The sequence below is a fragment of the Aquarana catesbeiana genome, linkage group LG01 (assembly GCF_042186555.1).
Source record: "Aquarana catesbeiana isolate 2022-GZ linkage group LG01, ASM4218655v1, whole genome shotgun sequence".
Taxonomy (NCBI): domain Eukaryota; kingdom Metazoa; phylum Chordata; class Amphibia; order Anura; family Ranidae; genus Aquarana; species Aquarana catesbeiana.
Genome location: NC_133324.1, coordinates 810,907,879 through 810,927,139, shown reverse-complemented (window position 1 = coordinate 810,927,139; position 19,261 = coordinate 810,907,879). Strand labels below are relative to the sequence as shown.

At 42.6% G+C, this 19,261-nt stretch overlaps 1 protein-coding gene across 8 annotated transcripts in view; it reads left to right on the top strand.

Annotated features, from left to right (window-relative positions):
- The window catches only part of MICU3 (mitochondrial calcium uptake family member 3), a 232,443-nt gene that overhangs the window by 77,688 nt on the left and 135,494 nt on the right, over positions 1-19,261 (top strand). For all 8 annotated transcript variants that reach the window (XM_073608203.1, XM_073608174.1, XM_073608196.1 and 5 more), the window contains exon 4: positions 4,079-4,157. In XM_073608203.1, coding sequence (XP_073464304.1) covers positions 4,079-4,157 — 79 coding nt within the window. The remainder of the gene's footprint in view (positions 1-4,078; positions 4,158-19,261) is intronic.

Sequence of the window (19,261 nt, the reverse complement as noted above, 5' to 3'; positions counted from 1 at the left end):
AAAAGTCCTTCGACAGGGTGGACTGGGTCTTCATGTTTGGAAAACTAAGACATTTGGGTGTTGGGGTGAAGATGATGAAGTGGATATCGGCCTTTTATCATCACCCAAAGGGTAAAATTAGAATAAATGGGAACTTATCCCCCTCTGGAGTTATTTAATGGGACAAGGCAGGGGTGTCCCTTGTCGCCAATGCTGTTTGTAATAGTATTGGCAACTCTGTTAGCGGCTATACTTAAAAATCCAGACATCAGAGGAGTAAAGGTAGGGGAAAGGGAGTTCAAGGTAGCTGCATATGCAGACAACCTGCTCTTGTATATGTCCAACCCTAGAATAACAATCCCAGTTGTTTTAGATGAGTTAACTAGATACAGAAAACTGACTAACTTTAAAATAAATATGTCTAAATCGGAGATTTTGAATATCACTATCCCAAGGGACGAACAGCGGGCAATCCAACCTAAATTCCCCTTTGTTTGGTGTAAGGAGGGACTGGGGTATCTGGGAATAAAATTGACTGCATCTGTAGAGACTATGTTTAAGGCCAATTATATACCAGCGCTCAATGAGACCAAAGACCACTTGGAGACCCTGAGACATAAACCCCTTTCATGGATAGGCAGAATTAATGCTTTAAAACTGAATATCTTACCAAGGTTGACCTATATTTTCCAAATGATCCCAATAACAGTACCCCAGGACTATTTTAAAAAACTAAGATCAATGATATTAAAATATATCTGAGCACATAAACGGCCCAGAATTGCATATAAAATACTGACGAAAGCTAAAAATTCAGGAGGATTAACAGCTCCAGATTTTGAGAAATAATATCAGGCGAACTGTATCTCTCAGATAGTAGAATGGATCCATAATAAAGAGGGGAGAAGCTGGGTGAATATAGAGATTTCACAGAGTAAGGTAGAGTTAGGGAAGATGGTTTGGGTACCACGACAGCACCGAGATTTAGCCAATAGTACAAACCCACTAACCAGAAATACCCTTAAAATTTGGGATGATTTAAGAAGAATGCACCACTGGGATTATAATTCACCATTATTATCAATATTGGGCACAAATTATTTTAAGCCAGGGAAAGAGGAATATATATATTTCACTAGATGGGCAAAAAAAGAAGAAATATCACTACAAGATGTAATGAAAGGAAATAGGATTTGCACTTATACAGAACTCACACAAAAATGGGGGAATATGCCGTTAGATAAGTGGAGGTACACACAACTACACCATTTTGTACAATCACTGCCACAACCGCTACGGGGAAAAGGACACATGAGGACAACAGAGAAACTTTTTTGCTCCCCTCTTAGTTTAAATCGAAGTATATCCAAAATCTATAGAACACTAATCAAAGAAAAAGAATTGGAATTTCCTCCATATCTGGGGAAATGGGAAGAAGAGATATGCCCACTTGGAGGGGAGGAACATAGAAGGAAAATTTTGAGAATGGCTTGCTGCTCCTCAGGAGATATAAAGACAGTTGAAATGTGTTATAAACTCCTGGCGAGATTGTATGTGACCCCCCAGAGGGCGCACAGGATCGGGGCAGAGGGCTCCTCAACTTTTTGGAGGGGATGTGATACCCTGGGGACCTTTGCACACCTCTGGTGGAAATGCATAAAGATGCAATCCTTTTGGGAAGAAATCTTGGCAGCAATCTATCAAATTACAGGAGAACAGATTCAGAAGAATCCGTAGGACTGTTTATTTCAAGACACAAGGAAAACGGTATCTTATTATAAGAATGCCTTAGTCCCATTTCTTTTAAATGCTGCCAAGAGCTTGATCCCGAGTCTCTGGAGGGCCCAGGAAGCCTGAGCATGAAGGATTGTGTTGTAAGGTTGGAAATGATAAGAGCCATAGAAGAAACTATTCATATAGAAGAGAACTCACTGTAGAGATTCCAGAAGATATGGGGAAATGGCGGGAATTCAGAGACAGTGGGGGAGTAGGGACATGAGAAGAGGAGGGGGTGGACGGTAGTGGTTGGGGAGGGTTTTTTCTTTTTTTTTTTGTGGGAGGGTGTTTTGAGAAGGGGGGATAATTATTTAGAACATGGTTAAAGGAAATTATGTTCTTAATATGCGAATGTGTGTATATTTGTCTATGCAATAAAAAAGTGAATATTTAAAAAAAGAAATAACTGAAAATAAGAATAGGTGGCTTCATCAGCAGAACCTCCTGCTATGGTTTTATGCTGGTTTTATCTTTCATTTGTGTGAGTGCATTCCTTAAAGTTGGGCTGTTTCTTCTGTTTACACACTAACCAAAAATACTGCACTATTGGTGCTCCTTTTTTCTTTTCTATTAACCCCCGAGAGCTATAAGGAACCAGCAGTGCTTTCACAATCATTAATATTATCTTTATGCATTTTATGTGGGAACACATATAGTGATAGCAGCAGCCATTCACTTTAACTAGGAATAGGTGGCAGTGCACAACACACACACTACATTTGTCTTCTGTGTCTCCCAAAGTGGCTTTCTTCATTACCATTGCCTTTGCTCTGCTAGACGAGTGTTTGCTGCCTTATCTTGTAAAGAACTCTTGTTCTGTGGCCCAGAGACTCTGCTTCCTAAAGGGCCTCTTATTTCCACTTTCACCTGGACTTTTTTTTGTTATCTCTCTGTTCTACTCCTGTTTATCCTATGGCTATATCCCTCCATTACTTGGATGTGGTTAGAGCTATTCATCTTTACCTACAGTAAGTTTGCAAGTCTGTCACGTGGTCTTCTGTTTTACCAGGTGGATGTTCGGACGTCTTGAGATGCAGGCTTCGGATATAAGGTCCTGCAGACATGTCTTTAAAGAGAATCTTCACCCTGTAAACAAAAATGTAAAAGTCATCAGTTACAAATACTGTAGCTGCTGACTTTTAAAAACACACACTTGTCCCAGGATCCAGCAACATCCTCCCTCGACCTGACTCTTCCTCCTCTCATCGTGTCCAGGTGCCAGCATCTTCACTGTGGGCAGCTAACTATGACTCCTTGCGGATTCACAGCAGGCAGCCTACTGTGTGTGCGTGAGCCGCACTGTGCATGCGCAAGCCGCGCTGCACCCCTTAATTGGTCTCCTGGGAGCTCTCACTCGTCCCAAGAGGCTGCAGGGGAAGGGGGACTTCTGCTCCATTCGCCTAGGCAGCCGGAACAGGAGTGGGAGCGGTAATCTGTCAAGAACAGGTACACGCTCTAAAAGACACTCCCGAAATGGGAGAGGAGATGGGAAGACAAAACTTCCCCTGTTGGGTGAAGTTCTGCTTTAAGCTACAGGCACCCCCAGTGTTCTGTTATTTTCTTGGGCTGTCTGTGTTTTGTCGCTGTGTTGCTCTCCCTCATTTGTACTGCCTTGGGACATCTCAATGTTCCTATGCCCCTTGATGAACTGAACAGGATTTTATGTTCGCCATGCTTAGGGTGAATGTAGGTGTATTCGTGTATTTGCAACAATATAGTTGAGTACCATTCATGATACTCTTTTTTTTATTTGCACTAACAGGTACATTTTTTAGGACAAGCTTTTGAGGTCCAAGCAGTACTTATACACAAATCTTGTTAAACTGTGGATCAGCACTGCTTGGACATTAGAAGAAGGGGGTTGACCCCCAAAAGCTTGTCATGAAAATATAACTGTTAATGCAAATAAAAAACGTTTTACAGACAGTACTTAACTGTGTTTTATTCACTACAAAATGATTTTCTTGGAATTCAACGAGAGGCACAACTTCCACCTTCTCTGTGTTTATGATCTACTCCTAATGCTGCTTTGCTGAAAACTGAAGCATCTGGGGAGTGGAAGAAAAAATACTTGGCTGGTTAATGTCTTTTTTGTTAGCCAGTGCTCAATTCCTTTTAAAGAAAGCAGTATAATCAAATATTTCTGAATTCTACTGTTCTTATGTCATTTATGAACTCCAAGAAATGATTTTATGGTAAGTACAAAAATCCCAGCCAAAAATTACTTTATTGCTAGATGTTTACTATTTGGTAAAATGTGCGTTATGTGCATAAGATATTGTATTTCAGGTTGATAGTACAGGTGATATTTTTCTTGTTACAGGACTTGAATAATTTGCTGCTGGACACTCCACCAGTATGGAAGGGATCGTCTAGGCTTTTCAGGACGCTTGGAGATAAAGGTAGCCTGAAATATATAACTAATAAAGATATAAATATTATTTTTATAATTTTTGACTTGACATACACTTTAAGTAGTAAACAAATGCACATAGTTGATTTGGTTTTCTTGGATAAAGTATTGTAAGAACTATTAGACACAGAAGACGTACTGCAGTGTAGTGGACTTCCACATTAATGGTTTGTAACTATGGCACTAAAAATAGATTAAAAATATATATATATAATCTGCACTTAACCAATAAATTATTATTCATGTAAACATTGGTGTAATTTAAAAATTCTTTTACTGGCAAAATGCAGTAAGAATAATATGAAGTCCACAAATATAAATCCTTTAGAACTGCAGTGAGGCTTTCGTTGTGTTATTCAAAATCTTGTGACCTCCACTCAAAAAAACTGAAAATGAGACCCCAAATCAAAAGGTCAAATGTGCATTTTAAACCAAATCCATATATAGTGCAATACATTGAGTTAAAATATTTTCCTTTGCAGATTTACACCTCCAACACATAATACAGGTAATACCTTACTTACCCGACAAGCTAGAGGTCAACACACACTTAGGTATGGAACAATCTCCATACAGGTTAATTGGGTACTGTGGACCAATGAACCACCAAACACTCTTTCCCAAATGATATAACATTAACTCCCACTTAGAGGTCCCAAAAGACAAAGGACAGATACAGTACGTCATTGGTACAGATCATCTGATTCTTTTATTAAAATAATAAAATCGCTCTCTAAAATAAAATAATAAAATAAAATGATATGGAGCTTTGGACACTGACATTATGTCACGTCACAAGTGGGTTTTCTAGGTTTTTTGTATCTGAGCAGCACTGTATACAGAATACTTTATTTCCCTTTGGGATTAAAAAAATATTCAGTATACAGTGCTGCTCAGAAACAAAAACCTAGAAAACCCACTTGTGACATAATGTCAGTTTCCAAAGCTCCATATCATTACTCAACGATCGGGCATACAAGCTGTGGTGAGTCTATATCTAATCAGGGCTGTATTGTATTTTATCTGCTGAGAGTGATTGAGTTTCACTCAGTGTGTTGCAACTGGAGTTCTTCAACTTCAAGCAGTTCTAAAGTATTAATAAAGATAGGTTGTAGGCGTTAACAGTGATAACTCTATTGAAGAGCCCACCATTGCTCCCAGGGCAGAGTCAGGGTAAGATAAGGAATTTTCAGCTGTCTCAGCTGTTTTTGTTTTTTAATTGTGTCCTTTAAACAAAACATTAGCTCATACAGGTAGATCATTGTATGTACTTCATTCAGTGTTTTTTATGTAGAGCTCAAATATTTGTTTAAAACAAAAAAAAAATGTCTGTATGCAATATGGGAAGGCTCCCCTAGTGGGGTTTTTCTGCAACAGGGTTAGTAGATTAAAGGAATAAATTGTTAAAAAAAGGGTTCTTTATTGAAAATTTGTCATCGTAACATGAACACATCGCCATTAAAATATAAGCTCTGGTCGGGGGATATACTGTTATTCAAAAGTACACAAAAAATGCAAACATAAAATTATACACAGTATTATGTATTGAATATCTGTTGTATAGGAATTTCCGACGCATTTCAACCTGAATAGTCAAGGTCTTCCTCAGGGGATTGGTTTGCTGTTAAAAAATTGTGTTTTTAGCATTTCAATTATCAACATATTAAACAAAGAGGGGTTTTTTATGTATATACAAGAAAGTTACATAGGATATAATTACCAATAAAGGGTATAAATGGATAGTCCAGACCAGATTTTCTCTAAAATCGGTTGGATGATCCCAAGTGTTCTTTGGCCACTCGTATTCCAAGGGGGGATACCGCATCAATGTCTGTATGCAATTGTGTTTTTCAGATTTTTGGACGGTAATATTTTTTAATTTGTCGTATTCATTATTGAATCTGCTTAGACCTTTACATATTTCCATTCATAGTAATGTACTTTTACTATAAGTAAGACCTTCTTTGAACTGCTCTCTCCGCATCTGGCGATTGCACTCAACTCTCTGATTAAAGTAAAGCCCATGCCCACAGACGCCGATATTATTTTGCTTATCCCTAAAGAAGACAAGGACCCCTCTAAGTGTGGAGGCTATCGGCTGATAGCTCTTTTGAACAATGACCTGAAGCTCTTTGTAAAATCTTGGCAAATAGGCAGCTTCCACACAATCCTCGACTAATACATAGAGACCAAATGGCCTTTGTCCCTCTCCATGAGCCCGTCAATAATATGATCAGCATTCTTAACATTATTCACGTGGCCAAGACCTCCAGGCGCCCACTTCTTTTGCTTTCGATAGATGCCGAGAAACCATTTGACAGGGTCAATTGGCAATTTATGCGGGCGACCTTGGAGCACATTGGTCTCGGTCCTGCCATGCTTCGCTGGATTTCTGCCCTGTACTCCCATCCTTCTGCAGCCATAAAGGTAAACAAGTCCAGATTTGACTTTTTTCCTATCACTAATAGGAAGAGACAGGGGTGCCCTGCTCTCTCCTCTCGTTTTTATTCTAATCCTATAACCCTTTCTCTGTATGGTTTGTGGCGACTCTGGTATCTTTGGTTACCATAAAGCATCTATGGGCTACTGACTCGATCCTTTATCTTGGCACGAATATTATGCCGGATTCTGCTAACCTGCAGTCTGCGAACTTTGGGCTACTACTACTCAAACTCGGGGGTTACCTCTTGCGCTGGCACTCATTAACATTAACTTGGTTTAGAAGGTGCAACGCACTGAAAATTACCATGCTCCCGCGAGTGCTTTACTTACTGCAAGCTCTCCTCATTCTCCTCCCTTCTCTTTTTTTCAAAAAAGTCAGCTCTATGTTTCAAGAGTTTGTATGGTCCCACAAGAAACCACACCTCTGGCTACAACACCAGTCCCTACCCAAAATCTATGTTGGGGTGGGCCTCCCTGAAATCCGATCCTATTATAAGGCTATATCTTGCTGCCATGGCGAGGCAAAACACTGGGTGTCTGTAGAACCTGAAGACTCTCAGAGTACGGGTATGAGCTGGCCTTGGATCATTTCCCCACTGCCTAAAGAACTCTGTGTACACCCTACTCTTAATAGCGCTCTAGCAATCTCCCGATAAACCTTTTGCTGCTCACAAATTCCCCCACTACCTTCTCCTATGGTTCCCATCCTGGGCAACCCTTAATTTGCCCCAACACTCCACATTGCGCAATTTCAATGTCTTAAGCCAAGTTGCCGCTCCTTTTTGACTGGCTTTTTGTCATTGCATAGTGACCTCATTGCCTCACTCGATTGGCGGACCTCCTTTTGATTTTTGGCGTGGCCTTTAGCTTCGCCATTTCCTCTGCAAGCTCTCCAAACCTCTGAGCATCTCATGCCCTCTTATGGAATTGGAGAACCTGTGTCATAAAGGGGAACCAGTCCGCCACTACTTTTCCTCTATTTACGCCTCTTTAATTCATCCAGACTCCAGCTACACTCTGCCTTTTCTCACGAAATGGAAAATTGACCAGATGGTACAGGGTTCCTATGACCCTCCACCATATCTCTCCCCAAGTCCCCAGCTCTTGCTGGAGATGTGGCAGTGAAAGGAGGTATGATGGTACACATCTTCTGGCAATACTGGAAAATACAGCCTTTTTGGCATGAGGTGACTGGTATAATCAAACAACTCACTGCTGTTGACCTACATAATGGCCTTGCAGCTTAGACCTGTCAGAGAGACCTGTTAAAAAGTATAAGGCCTCCCCTACTATTTAACTGCTGCATGCGATGAAGGCCTGTATTCCGCTTTGTTGGAAATATTCAAATCCGCCTAATGAACTTGGGGACATGGAAGATCTTACAGCTATGGCTACATAATATGGAAGTGACCTTCAGGGATACATCTTGAGGAGCTTGCACAACCTGAGTGGTTGTATATGCCCTCTAGTCTCTTGCCAGGAGACTTCTACCCTTCTGGTTTCTGTCCCTCCCTGTCATAACTTTCCACATTTCCAAAACCTCACCTACTTTCCATTGCCTCCTCTCCTTGCCCTTCCGTCTTCCCCCCTATTGCTTGACCCTATGTTTTTAAATGTCTTCACCGACTGGTTTACCCTTTTTGGTAGCCTGACTAGGCATTGCCCAGCTCTGATCCCACATAGTTTTTCCTTATGGAAACTCCAGTGTGTCATGGTATGTACTTCCTCTTGATAATGTCACTCTATTTACTTCACCTTTTTACTTTTTTTTTTTACTACTGTATCCTCTGGATGTTTGGATATGGACATGTACCACAATCCCGTGCTTATCAGAATGCCTTGGACATTGTTCTAGTTATGTTTTCAATACCAAGATTGTTTATTGTTTCAGCTCACTGGGTTTCTTTCTGTCAGTGTACGATGACTATTTTGTTAAATAAAGGAATTATGTAATAATGTACTTATTTTCCTATAACAACTAAACTAATCACTAAGTAATAGCTGCACTATCAAGCATGATGAACACCCGGAGGGGATGAATTTACATGTGGCTTTTTGTTTTTTTCGTATGGGTTTCTTCCATCTGCAGTGGTTTTCTCTACAATCCAATAACATGTTGGTATGCTGGTGGTGTTGACCACAACTGGACCAGCTATGTGCATATGACTGTGATAGTATCATTAGTTTTGTGAGTATCATTAGCCTTTATTCCACTATAAGTTACTAAGCACAATATAATTGTGTATAACTTAGCAGGAGTCGACCCTAGGAGGTTCAAGCACCCAAACAACTTACATAAAACATTGAGGGACCCAGAAGATAATAACACCCTTATATCCAGTAGTTGTGCTATACAGTCCAAATAAGTCTCACTCTGTTTAGGATTAGATCCTCTTCTGTAAGCAAGGGGCCAAAGCATACAGCACCTGCTAGCAGCTCTCTAACAACTCAATGGGGAGCAAATAAGCTGTGAAAAACAAAACAACCAAAACAGAGAGCGCATCCACCCTAGTGCAATTAACCTTTAATTGATAATAAGTACATAAAAAACACCACATGATATAATAAATCAAGCCCATTAACTAACCCATGTATGGTAACCAAAGTCCTCAGGTTTCCTTCTGACTTGCTCCGGGACATGGACTGGCTTATGTTGATATGTAGCTTCCCAGGGGATCCAGAAGACAAATGCTCTCTTCCAAGATTCTGACCCCAGCCTCTTCAGATCTGCATTGATTGGAGTACATGCACCTATGTACTTCCTTATAAACTATCCATATTGATAAATGGAGGACCTAGGAGGAGCAGCCAGGTCACAGCGTTTGAAGTTTATTGGGATAAACAGGAGGCCTGATCTGGAATCTCAAGATTTGCATGGTGTTCCCAAATGATGGTTATAAATATCAGATGGGTTGGTAGCTTTAAAATAAAACTTTTTATAAAAAAACAAAACAAAAACAAAACACTTCTTTCGTAATCCACAATAACGTAATTATCTAACATTTTTACATATTGGGGTAAAAAAACATTCTTATGTAAAAGGAAGTTTGCCTTTTTTGAAATTAGGTAAAAAGTTGGGAGTTGCAGGATTCAGTGGCCTAATGGTACTGTGTACATTTTTAGGACTGGCTTTTATCAGAACTACCCTCTTTGTCAAAGACCTAATGCATGTGTTTGTTTTTTGTAGCAGACCAATGCATGGCTCTGTACTGCTCATACTGTCAGCTTCCTTTTATGAATGCCCTCAGGAGGACAAATCTCTTCTTGTCTGTGGATTAGGAAGACTGTGGCTTATAGTTTGTTCTTGCCCCTTTAAACCAATTGCCAAAGCCAATTTCACAAGAACACAGATTTTCCTTTACCTTTGTTGCAATACGGTGTTTGTGTTTTGCTGCTTAAAAAACAGCTGTACCAAACTTGTTGTAGAAATAATAGCTTAAAACATAGGCGTTCTTTGAAGTACCTTGTTGTCGGTCTGCGCGTTTAAAGTGCCAGTTTGTTTTCATAACAGTGAATTATCTACATAAGAGGAATAGGCAGAATACCTGTTATTATAGGATACTGTATTGTGTCATTTTATACCTGGAAAACTATGACAGGTCTGACATGAATGGTCTCTGATAGCTAGGCCCTTCATCACGCTCTGCAGATGTGCTAACAATCACTCCTGTTTCTAATCTGTCACTTACTAGCACTGCAATGCGAGCTGTACATTGATTCCTAGTCAGCCTCCAGAGAGGAGATGCCAATAAGATGTTATTCTTTCCTTTGTTGTTTTAGGATATTTCCATGGTCTGCATTGTGTAGCTCATGACACATTACACACTAGAACATAAAATTTACTCATGAGCTGTTTTGCTTACACGTTATATAGGAAGTTCCATCAGCAACTAAGTGTTCTGAGTTTCCCAAATTGAAGATCCGTGATTGATATACAGGTGATACTGGAAAAATTAGAAAATCGTGCAAAAGTTCATTTATTTTACTACTGCAACTTAAAAAGGTGAAACTAATATATGAGATAGACTCATTAGATGCAAAGCAAGATAGTTCAACCCGTGATTTTCATAATTGTGATGATTATGGCTTACAGCTCATGAAAACCCCAAATCCACAATCTCAGAAAATTTGAACATTACATGCAATCAATAAAACAAGGATTGTGCATAGAACAATATCGGACCTCTGAAAAGTATAAGCATGCATATGTACTTGGTTTGGGCCCCTTTTGCAGCATTTATGGCCTGAATGTGGCGTGGCATGGAAGCTATCAGCCTGTGGCACTGCTGAGGTGTTATGGAAGACCAGGATGCTTCAATAGTGACCTTCAGTTCTTCTGCATTGTTCGGTCTCATGCCTCTCATCTTTCTCTTGGCAATGCCCCATAGATTCTCTATGGGGTTCAGGTCAGGCGAGTTTGCTGGCCAATCAAGCACAGTAATCCCACGGTCATTGAACCAAGTTTTGGTGCTTTTGGCAGTGTGGGCAGGTGCCAAGTCCTGCTGGAAAATGAAGTCAGCATCCCTATAGAGCTTGTCTGTGGAAAGAAGCATGAAGTGCTCCAAAATCTCCTGGTAGAGGGCTGCGTTGACCCTGGACTTAATGAAGCACAGTGGACCAACACCAGCAGATGACATGGCTCCCCAAATGGCTTTTGCACGATATTCTAATTTTTCGAGTATCACCTGTAAAGTGGAACTCCATGAAAACAGCTAAATGAACAGTTGAAATATTTATGTAACCTGACTTTGGAGTTCTGTTTGGCCCTTCATATGATTCACATGCAGCCAAGAAATGGTTACACTGTTTCCTGATTTTGCTTTACAGCTTCCTGTGTCACCTGCTTTTTCGTTGGAAAATGAATCTGCAATAACATGATGCCAATTCATAATAGAATATGTAGGCTGGAGTGTAAGAGGGGACACTGGAGCCTTAAAAGTCATTATGTTTAATATTACTTCTTTTCATTCATTATTTTTAATATTACTTTTTAAGTGCTTGCTGTTTTATAATTTTGTTATAAATAAATAATTTTAATTAAAGAGCAATTGCACTGCATCTGGGCACCACAAACTGAAAACGCTATTTAGTTTTAATATTCACAGCAAACTCACCCCTCCATCCTTTATTTTGCTGAGAAATCACTTTGAAAAACATCCCATGGTCATCTTGAGTAAGGGCAGATGATTCATGTAGCGTTTACTTCCTAGAATCCATCTGCCCTTAGCTCAAGCATACAGGCAGGAGGCTGTTCTTGGTTTTTTTTTTTTTTTTTTTTTATAACAGGTGTAGCAAAGTTTGGGACCTCTAGAGGCCTAATGGTGACCTCCAGAGTAAGGAACAGCTGACATCCTTCTGTGTAGAGTGGGTTACAAGGCATGGTGGGTGTACTGCAAGATGAAAAGGTGGGCGCCAGACACTTTAAATACACCCTATAATATTCTTAAGCTACAATGATCTCTATATCTAAACACATAGACAGGTGAAAAATGGGCCCCACCCTTATTCAAGGGTGCCACCCCTTTCCATGGCTATCCTACAGAAAACTTTATTACCATTTCCTATGAAATAAGTGCATAATGTGAACAAGGGCTTACTCAGGCTGGCACGGCTCAAGCCACCTGGTAGCCAGCATAGGAAAACCAATCCTGGTACACTTGACAGTCCATCGTAAGGTGAGAACTTGCCCCTTTGCCACAGCTTATTCTACCTAACTAGCTAAGTTTTCATTCGGGGTAAAACAACATTTCCCAGCAGTTTCCCTTCTTCTCAGGGACAACTCCGGAGATAAGAGGCATGGCTGCAATCAAGCAACAAACAGCCAGGCCATGATGCAAGGGACCGCACTTCTTGACATAGGTCACCTTACAGAGGTGATCTCAGTCTGTCCACACAACAGTCGGGGACTGAGAACAAATCTCCTCATTGGATGAAGAAACAAACACGCTGAATGTCAAATCAACATGTTACTTTTCCAAGGGAGGCATACTGGCAATTCCATATCACCAGCCAGCATGACTCATGTGGGCACTCCCTGTATCTGCCGGCAGCACACAGTTCATCGCAGTCCCAGCAATACAGCCAATAGGAATTCCCCCCACTAGCAAAACTTTCTGTACAAGAGGTGGCGTGGCTTCCAGCATAGCGTCTTAACTCCACAAAGCTCACATTTGTAATCCGTATGGTGTCAATGAGAAACACAATTCAATAACATTTACCAGTAGTATCCGGGATCTGGTAACTTCAGGGTTTCTTCTTTAGCATTTACCATAGTAATGTAATGGTGAATGCCTTTTTTGTTTGGCCTGTGGATAATCACATTGTCTGAGTCAATTTTGCGACCATAGCTTTAAGTTTGCAATACTGAGGTATACCTCTCAGCTATCTTGGGTGACAACTTCAAAATCCACCCGCAAAGGCATCCAAAAAAGACTCCATACGGCTTCATCTTCGTCTTGTGTTTCCTTGTCCTGGATCTCTTTCTCTAGATGGGCTGGTATATAGGGATACAGATATCCATACTCCTCAGCCACTTTCTTAATAATTATGCACTGTGTCTTGGACAGCCTGGGCAGTGCCTTAGGGTCTCCATACCCAGTTAGGACCCGTGCATCTGGTACACATTGAACTGGGTATCCGGCAACAATATCTGGCTTGCAGTCAGACTTAATAAACAAGATTGGTTTGCTCAATGCAACTTTAGGAACCCATTTTGCCCTGCGATCCTCCTAAAAGGACTTAGTAATGCATATGAAAGGAACTGCACTGGAAGACATTTCAACTTTGACACTAGCCGTGGGCACAGAGGGAATTTCATCCTCCTCCTAAATCGCACAATTGTTCCTCATCGCTATCAGTCCACTTCCCAGTCCATGACAAAGTGTCTAAAAGTTGTTCAGAGACCTGATCGGATGGGATATTTGAGTCGGCTTTATTTGGCACAACCGCATTGTCCCCCTTAATGGCCGCAGGTATCACCAACCCCCACAGGGACACTACCTTCACCCTTTGCAGGCATACCCGACTCTGGCATCCCTTTCCCCGGTGGTTCTGCCATCAAGGAGAGCAGGCGGGCCCAACCCTGGCCTTGAGGGACAACCGGAGCACTGGGTCCTGGAGCAGCCACAGAAACAAGAGGAGCAGCTTCTCTCACAAGCCGGGTGACAGCAGGTGGACTCTCAATGCCGTTTCCAGCCGGGACGGTGACATCCTTGTTGCACTCCGCTTGCAGTGTCCGCGGAGGTTGGGATGGTGAGACTACCTCAAACAGGGGTTCCCCACAGTATCCACAGACGATCCGAGGCCTCGGATGCGTGGCCAACCCGGGAACACTTTCCGCAGATCAGTCCCAAGGCCTCATAGCCTCCAGCCGTGTGCAGGGCAAGAATACCTTCAGTTGTGTACTGCACTATGGTGTCAGAGTGCCCTTGGGCTCGCACTCAACACTCGGAGCCTACATCTTCCAATCCACCATAGTATATCCAAACTGCGCCATCTTCTCCATCCCACAACCAGAAACACGTGGCAGCACTTCCTTATCCTCCTCTGCAGAGTGGGGGCTCCTCCCCCTGCCTAAGGATTGGTCCAGATACTTTCTGGGAACTTCAGCGCCCGCATCTTTCCTTTCGCAGTGTACCAAAACTTTAATGGAGTCTGTTTTAACCCTTGCAGCACTGGCGTAAAGTGTCAAAAGACCAGACTGATACTCTCCCATGAGAGATGAGGCATGCTGGTTCTTCCCCACATTGTTGGAATGCACAATAACACAGTCTATACAAAGTAAAGATGTTACTTGCCACTTTCCCAGGGAGCCAGACTAAATCCCGATGTAGCTGTAGCCAGTTACCATGGTCGACTGCTGTAGAAATAAGGCCTTTGCCCCACGTTGGGCGCCAAATGTAGCAAAGTCCGGGACATCTAGAGGCCTAATGGTGACCTCCAGAGTCAGGGACAGCTGACATCCTTCTGTGTAGAGTGGGTTACAAGGCATGGTGGGTGTATTGCAAGATGAAAAGGTGGGCGCCAGACACTTTTTGAATGCAAAGAGATTTATTGTCTCTTGAACAAAACTGTGGGAGAGAGGGTTAGGGACAGGACACCCTTAAGTAGATGCAATGATAATTGGCAGACTCCGAGACTTCTATAGGTAGACAGCTATACAGGTGAGGGCCTCCAGCCGGACACTACTTCTGTATAGGTAGGTCCGCTGTCTCCTATGGCAACAATCTTGTAGCAGTTACTAACGGTAGTTGTATTCAACTATTGGCAACACAAACAGTTCTCCGCTTACTCCACAGTCACTCACTGTGGGCCTTTACTGAATGAACTCTCAGTCTTTCACTAGACTTCGGATCCAATAGCCACTGGATCCCCTGCGCTCTTCCACTTTAGTGCTCGGTATCATCCCCAAGCATCTCCCCAGCTTCCCTGCTGGGTCCGTGGCTTGGCACCCACTGATGCTCCGCAAGCGTCACCTCTGCTGTCCCGCCTGGTCCCTGGCCTGGCACTCACAGAAGCTTTCCCACTTCTTGACGAACCCCGGCTGGTGAGAAGACTGCTCTGGTACTGGCTTCATATTACTCACAGTGGTCTCCGGTAACAAGGTGGTTGGTCCCTTAGTGGTGACAGTTTCCCATTCTACCTCCGACCACAGCTGGTTCCCCGTCCGGCTGAACTGCTACTTCTGAGTGGACTGCAAGCCAGCAGTCCCAACCCTACGCTGTTCTTTTGCTTCTGGATGGGCCTCAGACAGCCTAGCAGCCAGATGTCCCTGGGATAGGCCTCAGGCTCCCGGCCTAGCAGCCCGGGGCAGTACAACACACGTCCACCCAGATAGCCTCTGCAGAGTGGGGGCTCCTCCCCCTGCCTAAGGATTGGTCCAGATACTTTCTGGGAACTTTAGCGCCCGCATCTTTCCTTTCGCAGTGTACCAAAACTTTAATGGAGTCTGTTTTAACCCTTGCAGCACTGGCGTAAAGTGTCAAAAGACCAGGCTGGTACTCTCCCATGAGAGATGAGGCATGCTGGTTCTTCCCCACATTGTTGGAATGCACAATAACACAGTCTATACAAAGTAAAGATGTTACTTGCCACTTTCCCAGGGAGCCAGACTAAATCCCGATGTAGCTGTAGCCAGTTACCATGGTCGACTGCTGTAGAAATAACGCCTTTGCCCCACGTTGGGCACCAAATGTAGCAAAGTCCGGGACATCTAGAGGCCTAATGGTGACCTCCAGAGTCAGGGACAGCTGACATCCTTCTGTGTAGAGTGGGTTACAAGGCATGGTGGGTGTACTGCAAGATGAAAAGGTGGGCGCCAGACACTTTTTGAATGCAAAGAGATTTATTGTTTCTTGAACAAAACTGTGGGAGAGAGGGTTAGGGACAGGACACCCTTAAGTAGATGCAATGATAATTGGCAGACTCCGAGACTTCTATAGGTAGACAGCTATACAGGTGAAGGCCTCCAGCCGGACACTACTTCTGTATAGGTAGGTCCGCTGTCTCCTATGGCAACAATCTTGCAGCAGTTACTAACGGTAGTTGTATTCAACTATTGGCAACACAAACAGTTCTCCGCTTACTCCACAGTCACTCACTGTGGGCCTTTACTGAATGAACTCTCAGTCTTTCACTAGACTTCGGATCCAAAAGCCACTGGATCCCCTGCGCTCTTCCACTTTAGTGCTCAGTATCATCCTCAAGCATCTCCCCAGCTTCCCTGCTGGGTCCGTGGCTTGGCACCCACTAATGCTCCGCAAGCGTCACCTCTACTGTCCCGCCAGGTCCCTGGCTTGGCACTCACAGAAGCTTTCCCACTTCTTCACCAACCCCGGCTGGTGAGAAGACTGCTCTGGTACTGGCTTCAGATTACTCACAGTGGTCTCCGGTAACAAGGTGGTTGGTCCCTTAGTGGTGACAGTTTCCCATTCTACCTCCGACCACAGCTGGTTCCCCGTCCGGCTGAACTGCTACTTCTGGTTGGACTGCAAGCCAGCAGTCCCAACCCTACGCTGCCAGATGTCCCCGGGATAGGCCTCAGGCTCCCGGCCTAGCAGCCCGGGGCAGTACAACACACGTCCACCCAGACAGCCATCCAGGTGACACAGAACCTCGATCACCTGACTCCACCCAAATAAATAGGCTCTCCCAGCAGGCCAAGGGATCAAAGAACATTCTTGCCAATTGGCTTTTACACCCCATCCATTCATGGCTGAGCTTGCAAAGCCCCTGTCTTATCTAATGTCACTAGCATAGTGCCACCCAGTGACAGAAGAGAAAGGGTGCAACAAATCCAGATTTAGAAAGGAATCAATTGATCTCCTAACAATTGGCTAAGGCAACTATCGCCTGGCAACTAAATTTGATAGCAACCCTGCCTAAATATCAGGGTGCTACACAGGTATTTATATAGTGCCGTCAATTTACGGAGCGCTTTATGTATATATTTTACATTTTAAATCAGTCCCTGCCCTCAAAAGGAGCTTACAATCTAAAGTCTCTAACTCACATTTTTCCAATTTAGACAGGCGCCAATTAACCTTCCAGCATGTCTTTGGAGTGTGAGAGGAAATCGGAGTACCCGGAAGAAACCCACAGGGAGAACATGTAAACTCCAGGCAGGTAGTGCCGTGGTTGGGATTCAAACTGACGAGCTTAGTGCTGCTAAGCGCAGGTGCTAACCACTTAGCCACGGTGCTGCCTCTGTGCTTAGCTGAGAAAACCCCTCCTCTCCTCCTGAAGACTCCTGGGATATATGACTTAATTTACCTAAGCAAGAAAACCAGGAAGTAACTGAAGAAATGTGAAAAAAGTTTATAACAAGTAAATGTGATATACTTTCCAACCTATTTACTAATGCAAGCAGCATAATGATTAAAAAATAATAAATGTTGATTGACAGAGTAAAGTTCCACTTTAAAAGAAAAAGTTTGTAAATAAAAAACTAGAGGGAATGCTGTATATGACTTAGTCCCATGCAACCTCTCTGCTCTCAGCTGTTGAGAAAAGACATCAGCCACACAGGGAGTGCATTGCTTTCCAAGATACGATAACCCATTGACTTTTACTGTAACGTACTGGTGGTGGAGCCTGAAGCGTTGAGGCAGATCTCTCTTACAACCCTGGTTCTGGAGTCCCTGGTAAGGTAATGGAATGCTGGAGCACAAGGTGGCACGAGTGCCTGGTAAGTCTTTTGCTAGTTTGTGCTGGTGTGCAACTAGAACACAGGACCACAGGACCAGACACGCTGGTGGCAGAGCTGAAGCCAGGGAAGAGCACGGACAACAGGTGCAGTAATAATTAGGCACAAGACAGGGTCAAACAGTCCAAGTCAGCAACAAATGGGCAGATCAGGTTAAGACAACAGGCAGAAGAATAGTCAGGGATCAGGCTGAGATTGGTAACGTGAAGGCAAACGAGCAGAGGGATGAGGCAGAAGCAAAGTACAAAGGCAAGCCAGGGGTCTGTGCAGGCAATGTTCAAGCAGAGTCAAGAGCAGGATCAGGTCAGCAACGGATAATCAATACAGGAACAGATACTCAGATACTTCAGGAACGCAGTAGAACAAATGACACTGACACCAGGCCCTAGTGCAGTTTAAATAGCCCGCCTGGCTGTTTGCACATGCGTGGCCTGCTGTGCATGTGCACCTGAGATTTGCCCACGAACCATTCTTCTGCGCATAGGAATGCACCTTTCCTGACATGTACTATGAGAAGGAGCAGTAAGGCACAACCCAGTGTTACAAGAAAATATGGCTGGCCTCATGAACATATCAATTATAAACTATACGTAGATTCAATTGTTCATAAACAAAATGTATTTATGTCAAGCTGATCTTTTAGGAAGAATTCAAGACAAAAGGTAAATCTTTCAAGTCAATACTTTGGTATAGTTAACATTTTTATAACATGGCAAATGCAATAGAAGTCTTATGTGTGTAGGTAAACCCTTTCTCCCAGATTTCTTCAAGTGCATTTACATATTCATCTTTGACTATTTATACAAGTTCTTTTATGTGAGTCAACCTGTAATTTATGTGCACTGGTCTTTTATAAGATTCAGATTAAACACGACATATCAGACACATGAAACAAAATCTATCCAACCAACATATTAATCCTCTGTTCAGAGCATGGAAATCTCTTGTCGTTGCCTATTAGTGATGTAATTGCAGAAGCTTCCTTTCGCTGCCATCACTGCCCATTTTGTGAGCGTGACTCATGGCCACTATGTAATTTTGTATCATTTAGGATTTTTAAGAAACACTTATATCTTTTAGCCTAAAACAAAGTTATTATCAGATAATAATAAATTGCAGCTCCCTAGTTTCAATGCAAGTTTCAACCTGTGTAGTCACACAGTATTATTTTGAAATTGTGAAGTTTTATTTTATTGCAGTGTCCTCATTCATTTTCACCCCCATCTAGTTCATTGTTTGTTATTTGCAACCAATCAGTTTTTATCCTTCAGTAGTTAGATACATGAAAAAATAAAATAAATCATTGTAAAAAAAATTTTTTTCCATTTTGGATGCAGTAGCGAACAATTAGAACCGCTTTTTTCTCCACTTCCTGTCCCGATATTGACATTGCTATAGGAATTTAGGGACCACTGTGGGGACCTAAACAGCAACAAAAGCTCAGAGGT